The sequence below is a fragment of the Oryzias melastigma genome, linkage group LG3 (genome assembly GCF_002922805.2).
Source record: "Oryzias melastigma strain HK-1 linkage group LG3, ASM292280v2, whole genome shotgun sequence".
NCBI classification, from domain to species: domain Eukaryota; kingdom Metazoa; phylum Chordata; class Actinopteri; order Beloniformes; family Adrianichthyidae; genus Oryzias; species Oryzias melastigma.
The window spans coordinates 11,095,914-11,103,913 of NC_050514.1; the positions used below are offsets into that span (position 1 = coordinate 11,095,914).

Sequence of the window (8,000 nt, forward strand, 5' to 3'; positions counted from 1 at the left end):
ACGTGGTGGAGGGGTTTGCGCGCTCAAGTGATCTAAGAAGCTACTCTGTCTGGTCTCCCATGGCAGACGGCTTCTGGTTGACGAGCCAGACTAAGAGTGGTTCAGAACCCCTTTATGAGAAGTTCAACCAAAGATCCTGTTATGTCGCCCAGATTGCGTCACTGGAACCAGGCCAAAAGCCTGAGGCTCGTAGGTGAGTGCTTGGTGGCCGGGGCTCCTTCCAAGGATCAAGTCAAGCCCAAAGGAGCAAAGCGGGATCACTCTCCAGTGGGCCCACCACCTGCAGGAGAGCTCAGAAGTTGTCGGTGCAATATGGTTTGGGTGACATTCAAATAAAGTAAGTAACTTGGCTGCCAGGACCCTGGGAATGGAACTGAATGTCACCTCTGGGAAAGAAGGAGCCTGTGCTTGTGCGAGAGGTTGAGAGATACCGGCTAGATATAGCTCATCTCCACACACAACCTGGCTCTGAAACTCACTCCCTCCACAGGGGTTAGACTCTACCATTCTAGAGTTGCCCATGGTGAGAGGCGACAGGCCGTGGTGGGCTTACTCATGAGCCCCCAGCTCAGCTGCCACGTGCTGGAGTTTACACCGGTGGACAGGCTGTCCATCATCTAAGCTGAGTTTACTAAGGTAGTCGACTAGCTCTTCGGTTGAAAGGCCCTGGGAGTGGATGAAGTCCACCTGGAGTACCTCAAGTCTCTGTATGCTGTGGGAGTGTCTTGGCCGATGCATCTCTGCAGTATTGCGTGACAGATGGGAACTGTACCACTGGACTGGCAGACTGGGCTGGTTGTTTCCCTTTTCAAGAAGGGGGACTGGAGGGTGTTTTCAAACTATCGGGGAATCACACTCCTTTGCCTCCCTGTGAAAGTCTATGCCAGAGTCCCGGAGAGGAGAGTTTGTCCAATAGTCAAACCTCAGATCCAAGAACAACAATACAGTTTTCATCCTGGTCATGGAATGGGGGACCAGCTCTACACCATCTGTGTGCATATGTGTTTGGATTTGGAGAAGGCATTTAACTGCGTCCCCCATGGTGTCCTGTGAACGGGTGCTCTGGGAGTATGAGGTCCGGGTCACCAGTTCTGTTCAGTCTTTAAGAACAGAATTTCTAAGCGCAGCCAGGGCCCCAAGGGGGTCTGGTTTGAGGACCACAGGATTTCTTCTCTGCTCTTTGCAGACGATGTTGTTCTGTTGGCTTCATTGAGCTAGGACCCCCCGTATGCATTGGAGCGGTTTGCAGCTGACCACAAAGCAGCTGGGATCAGGGTCAGCCCCACTAAGTCTGAGGTCATGATTCTCTACTAAAGAAAAGTAGTTTGCCCTCTCTCGGTGGGTGGAGTGTTCCTGCCCCAGGTGGAGGAGTTTAAACATCGGGATCTTGATCATGAGTGAAGGAGGATTGGAGTGTGAGATCAACAGGCGGATCGGAGCAGCGTTTGCCGATATGCGTTTGCTGTACCCAGCTGTTGGCACTGCGTCTGGATCTTCACCCAGATGTTGGGTAATGCAGATCCAGCATTATAATAACAAATTAAACAAAGCAAAAAAAAAGAAAAACACCCGAAGAACCATTTTGTAGCCGAAAGAGCCAACTGTTTTTAGTGAGCTGATCCAAAAGAGCTGAATCTCTGAGAAGAGCCAGAATTCCCATCACTACAAGGGTGGGAAATGAGGAAACACCGTTTAGACTTTGTCTGAAAGTGTTGGCAGCGGACAGCATGAAGCCAAATAAATGAAGGCGTCATTTAACATTGATACATCTTAAACATTGGGAGTCCAAGGGCATTCTCTGTTTGGGAAACCTTTTTTAGGACGGAGTCCTCATGACTTAATCAGATTGTGGAAAAGCATGGGATATCAAAAAAGGACCTTTTTCGCTTCTTTCAGATAAGGGATTTCATAGTAAAAAAAAACTTCTTTGCTAACTGACCTCAATTTTTCTAATATAGAAAAGCAGATATTTTCTACTAAAATAAATGTATCAATAAAGTGCCTGTATAATATCCTGAAAAACTAATCAGCTGTTGGTCCTAAGGACTTGGGACGGATTTGGGATGGGGAACTTGGAGTGGAAACTACGGAGGATATGTGGAAAAAAAATCTGGCATAACACTCAAAAGATTTCAGTCTGTAATAGAACCAGAGCTCTACAACTTTTTACATTTTACATAGAACACATCCATCACCAAATCGTCTTTCTAAATCTAAGTCCACTGTTACATCATTATGCCCTAAATGCAAAATTATTTCTAGTACACTGATACATTGATACTGGTCCTGCCCCTGGTCAAACAGAATTTGGAGAAGCTGTATCCAATTGTTGTTGCATGTATTTAGAGAAACATCCTCAATTTTAATGTATTTTTTAAAAGAAATCTGTCTTTCTTTGAGTGATTGAGATATAGCAGAGACGATGGATACTTCATCTAAATGTTGTATCAAAGTAAATTGCAGTTACAGGAAAAGCATTGAGGAAATATAAACAGGAAAATGCGACTCAGATTGTTGTATTCAAACAGAACTGTCAGTTAGCCTTGCAGCATGACTTGGCGTCTTTATCTTGTGGCTTGCTTGCATAGCATTGAGGTCATTTTTCCACAGTGAGGCCAAAACCTCCATGAGGTGACCTGGATGGTCGATGATATCTGATGTTTATTACTGTGCTGACATGTCCTTTTTATAGACTTTTCTAAACAGAAGTTTTGATAATTACATTGATTGTTGTTCTCTGCATTCTCAGGCCGCACTCTACGGACAGCGCCACCCACAGGAAGATGACCCTCTCCCTGGCTGACCGCTGCTCCAAGACGCAGAAGATCAGAATCCTTCCCATGGCCGGACGAGATCCAGAGTCCCATCGCAATGAAATGATAAAAGTAACTGGCGGTTCAGTTCATCCCAAAATGCTTCAGTCACCACCCGGAACAAAAGAGTTTGCACGAGGCCCGCTGTTGACGAGCTTCCTTCCCTGTTACATAAAGGCATAAAGTCCTTTACGTAACGGGGTTGTGCTGCCGTCGGTGAAATAGAAATCCTGTCAGGATGTCCTCAGGACTTGTTTTGGGGTTTATCGTCGACCTAAACAAGCAGCTCTGATAGCATCGTTTACCCTCTGGCTGATCTCACCTGGGACGTCCTGTGTTTGGGTAAACCCACAAACACTGTGGGATTCAGGAATGTGAACGCTCTCCGTCCGGGATTTTGCAGTGATTCCTGCTGGCTGTTTTGTTTTTCACTGAGAAATAATTTCATTTGGATAAAGCCAGCAAAGCAGCTTTTTCCTCAGAAGTACAGCTTATTCAGGCGAGGAATCCCTGGGGGAGGCTGCGGCCAAACGGCTGAGTGACAGCCAGACGTGGAGGGCGTGGGAATGAACCGTTTCCACTGTTTTATGCATATCCTCAAATATTTCATGCCGTGTTTAATTTAGGTTAAGTGCTGTATTTGAAGAGGATTTTTTTTATTCAGTGAAGAGGTTTTAAGGAAATATTCAGATTTTTTTTCATAAATTATGCTGTTGTCAGCAGAATCTTTTGTGTACAATGATACCAGAAAGGGTTTCTGCTCTGTCATGCTAACCTGCTTTTCTTTTTTGTTCGGTTTTGCCTCATTTTTCAGTTTCCATTTAGATTTGCAATAAGGCAGTTTTGTCACTTCTGGCTTATTTCATGGTTACTCTTGCTAAGTAGTAGTGGGTTTCTGTGCCGTTAGCTTGTGCCTTTGAGGCAGGTTTCATCTGTCTGCTGACCCAGTGTCTCCAACGTCTGATTGTTTTAGCTTCTGGATCAGGGTCAATTCTCAACTTTCTTTCTAAGGATTGTCGTTTGAGATCTATAAAGTTTAATCTACCCGCAGGAGTGTTTTTGTTCTGTTTCTTGCTGCACTTGGGCTTCGAGTTGATTCCTCGGGGTCTCTTTTCTTGACAGAAAGAGGAGGAGCGGCTGCGAGCTTCAATCCGCCGAGAGTCGCAGCAGCGCAGGATGAGAGAGAGGCAGCACCAGAGGGGCCTGAGCAGCAGCTACCTGGAGCCCGATCGCTACGACGACGAAGAGGAGGGCGAGGAGGCAATCAGCCTGGCAGCAATCAAGAGCAAATACAAGGGAGGCGGAGGCTTGAGAGGTGAATCGACTTCTTAATTCTCTTTAAGATCAATTTTTGCACTTTACTTTGGTAGTATGACCCCTTTTTATCTGCCCCCAATGCAGAGGAGCGAGCGAGGATCTACTCCTCAGACAGTGATGAAGGTTCTGATGACGACAAAACCCAGAGGCTGATCAAGGCCAAAAAGCTGGACAGTGATGAGGTAGGTGCACTACCTCTGCTTGACAACGGGGGGCAGTGGGAGACAGGAAGGTTAAAAAGCTAACTTCATGTGGCTCAAACAGGGACAGGAAGTAAGGCATGTATTTACACACGCTCTCACTGTTTATCCTCAAAACACAAAAATGCACTTGACAAACTAAGAGGACACACAATATTTTGAAACTTTTGAGCAGCTTGATCAACATATTTCAGTTCATTTTTGAAGCTCACTACAGAGATTGCTTCAAGAATCATCAAATTAAAGATGAGTAGTCAGAATATTTTGGTGTAATTTCCTCTACTGACCGAGAAATTGGTTTATTCTGAGACTCGCTGCAATGAAAAGGTGCTTTCACACAGAACGCGATTCGCTTGACAGAAGTGGCCAGAGGTGGGAGGAACTGTTTTGACACATGAGGGGTCTGTATTTTGTAAAATGTACACATATGGATGAGAGAAATTATAAAAAAAAATGCTAAATACAATTTAAGCTTAAACAAATTAAAATGGCAACAGCTTGAAACTAAATACACAAATCTTTAAAAATTGCAAGCAAATTGCTTGTTACGCACACACCACCCGCTACAATTTGCGGATCCGGTGCCACCATCCCCGTGAATGTGACCACTGCTCGAGAAAGAGCCCCGTAAATATTTCCCAGTTCTGGGAAATGTTTTTATTGTTAAAGAGATAAGATTATCAAAAATGCTCATTTATACTTTTTATATTAATTATGGGGCGTAGCATCTGTTTAAAAAAGTGAGAAAAGGTAAAGTTTAACCAGATACTATTCACAATCTGAGGTAAAAGTCACTGAAAAGAAAAACTCTGATGACCCAGCATTCTAGCAGCATTTCAACACATCACTTACGGACGAATCTTGGAGACATAAAAAGAGTCTCACCCCAGATTTGTGCGTAAATGTGGTTTTGTGTGTGCGTAACAGGCGATTTGTGCAGTTTTTTTAGGTTTGTATGTAGTGATATAACAATTCAGTCAAGCTTCGATTCACAGTTTTAAAGTTACAATTTCGTTTTTTTTCTATATTTTTTTTCAACACAATGAATTAAAGGTATTTTAAGGCCAAGTACGTTTTTTTTTGTTGCATCGAACTGTCTGTTTCCCTACTTACATCAAACTTTCTGGTTTTCTTACCAACAGAAAGGATTCAATACAAATAAACAACCATACTTAATACTAAAATGATCACAAATCCTTTCATACTCGCTTCATGTTGTGCTCCAAGTGACTGACTGCTCTGCATCTGCGCTCGCACAGTGCAATCCCCCCAGCCGCTGAACGCGCACTGAATGTTCAACCCGGTTCAACCTTTTTACACATTATCACAGCAACGCAGCACTGCAGCACTGCGACTAATCAGAGACCCGGATTTGGGAGTGGCACGTGGGTAGCGTCTGCTTCAAAGCACGAAAGTGCCAAACATGATCACAAAAAGAAAGGAATCATTGGGGTTTGTGTCTGGTCGGGTTAATATGACACCCAGACAGACATTGTTGTGAAAACAAAACAGCCTGGAGCGGGATTAGGCAGATTCCCACTGCTTTGACTTTTTGCTCCAAGGTTCTCCCTATTGTAGGTGGTGGAGGAGCGCTAACGAACAGTAGAAACACAATAGAAGAAGAAACTCCTACCTATCAATACCTGTGTATGGATAGCACCTGCTGAGCGCACATTTATAAACTCGAAGAGAGAGCGTTCTTGAACGCATCGCACGCAGCCAGTGTGTAAGCGCCTTTAACCGGGTTGAACATTCAGCACGTGCTCAGTGTGTGTCGAATTTGTGCATAGAGCTCGCGAACTGACTTAAAAACTTGTGTAGCAATGCGTGCTCCGTGCGTGGAGGCCAGGAATTCTAGTGTGTGTGCGTTTGCATTAATTTTCATTGAAAGTGTCCGCTTGATTGCGCAGACAGTGTGTAAGCACCTACAAACACACAGGCTCACCTGCATGGAAAGCTGTCAAATTGATTTAATTTTCTGCATCGATCAACATGTTTGAATCATTTTTTTTTACTGATTCCAGAAGAATCTTTAATTGCGTGAGTTACAAATCAAGAATTGCACATGCACAAATCAGGGTGGGTCTAATTTCTCTCTGTATAAAACAACTCACAGCAGCTTTAGCCATCAGCAGCATAACTGGGGGTGTGGTTCAGGGTCACAAAGTCCAATTTTTACTACAAGTTTTATCAAAAAGGAAGCTTGAAAGTCTAGCCTTTCAGACGGTGATGGCGTCTGTCTGCTGAAGCAAAAGTAAGAGTTGGTTCCTCAGAACAGCCGGAAAGCTGAAGGCTCTGCCCCTGTTCTAATTTTGGAGATTTGGGAACAAACCAGGAATCTTGCAGACGGAGAAGAAAGTGTTGCATTTGTAAACTTATTAGTAGTTTGAGTTTTATGTCGTATTAGAAAAATCTTAAATTTGTATGCTTTCTTAATTGGGAGAATCATAATTTCTTCTATTAATCTTCATCAAAAAGGATGTTACTGATTTTTGTTTTTCCCGAAATTACGGAGAATGAAGACGAAAGTTCCTTTCACTTGATTTCTGTGCAAGTTAAAAGTCCAGCCTTCATTATCCTCTTTGTGTGCGCAGGAGGGTGAGGGATCAGGAAAGAGAAAGGCGGAGGATGACGAAGAAGCGGCCCCCAAAAAGGCTAAGAAGTATGTCATCAGCGATGATGAGGAGGAGGAAGAAGAAGAAGAGGAGGAGGAGGAGGAGGAAGATGATGAATAATTCTTTTTTTTTTTAATCATTCCACTGTAATATCAGTGCTGAGCCCACATGGTGTATTAACAGCCATATTATGTTTTGTATATTTTCCTAAGACCTGTGTGTGAGTGAGTGTTGTGTATAGCAGGGATGAGAAATAAAAAAATGGTTGTTTTACATAACCAGAGCTTCCCAAGGACTTAGCCTTTTTTTATTTTTGAACATTATGAAACTTGGATGAATCACGCTTTAGTTGTTGGGTTGTGAAACCAAAAATGTATTTTTCCAAGCAGAAACAACATCAACTAAGCTGAGAGTCTTGGACGGATGAGGACTGATTGGTCAAGGCGCTACACCTGCTGTTTGACCCCATTTTTATCCACAGTACTGAGCGCGCGGATGTTTGAGCCTCCAAGAAACAGTCCTTACTCATTAGAGTACTTGAGAAAGAAATTCAATTGGACAGACAGGAAACTGACGAGATGGAGGTGAAATGTTGCTGCTCCTCATCCTCACAGCCATTGTAGAGGGATGAGGAAGGAGACATTACACACTAAATTTGCATTTCCAGCTTTTCAGGATCCTGCTTAGATCCTGCTAAAATGTCTAATCTGGTCAACCTTTTTGTTGATTGTACTGATGGAACAAAAAAACAGAAAAGGATCCAAATTAGTTTGTGGAACCAAACAAAGCATGTCCATGTTTATGCTTTTTATCGATTCTGGTTACATAAAGAACAAATGTGAGTTCAGATGCTTGAAGAGAAGACCACTGCTTTATGTGTCTGTTATTTAGAGGTCATCCAAAGTTAAAGTGCCACTCGTTACACACTTGAGTGTGCAGAATGTCTTCACATTTAATCGTTCCTCTAAAGGAGCAGTAAAAAAAAAAAAAAGCAGCTGTAATCAGGAACGATTTGGAGATTTAAGCTTCCTCTGTAGCCTTGGATGATGAGGAGC

General features: G+C 43.3%; 1 protein-coding gene across 1 annotated transcript in view; it reads left to right on the plus strand.

The window, feature by feature from the left end:
• The window catches only part of leo1 (LEO1 homolog, Paf1/RNA polymerase II complex component), a gene marked incomplete at its 3' end in the record, with an annotated part of 16,791 nt that extends 9,759 nt beyond the window's left edge, over window positions 1–7,032 (plus strand). Inside the window, 4 exon segments of the mRNA XM_024296000.2 lie at window positions 2,750–2,885; window positions 3,936–4,128; window positions 4,215–4,312; window positions 6,925–7,032. Of these exon segments, the coding sequence (XP_024151768.1) occupies window positions 2,750–2,885; window positions 3,936–4,128; window positions 4,215–4,312; window positions 6,925–7,032 (535 nt within the window).
• Between the last annotated feature and the right edge of the window lie 968 nt (window positions 7,033–8,000).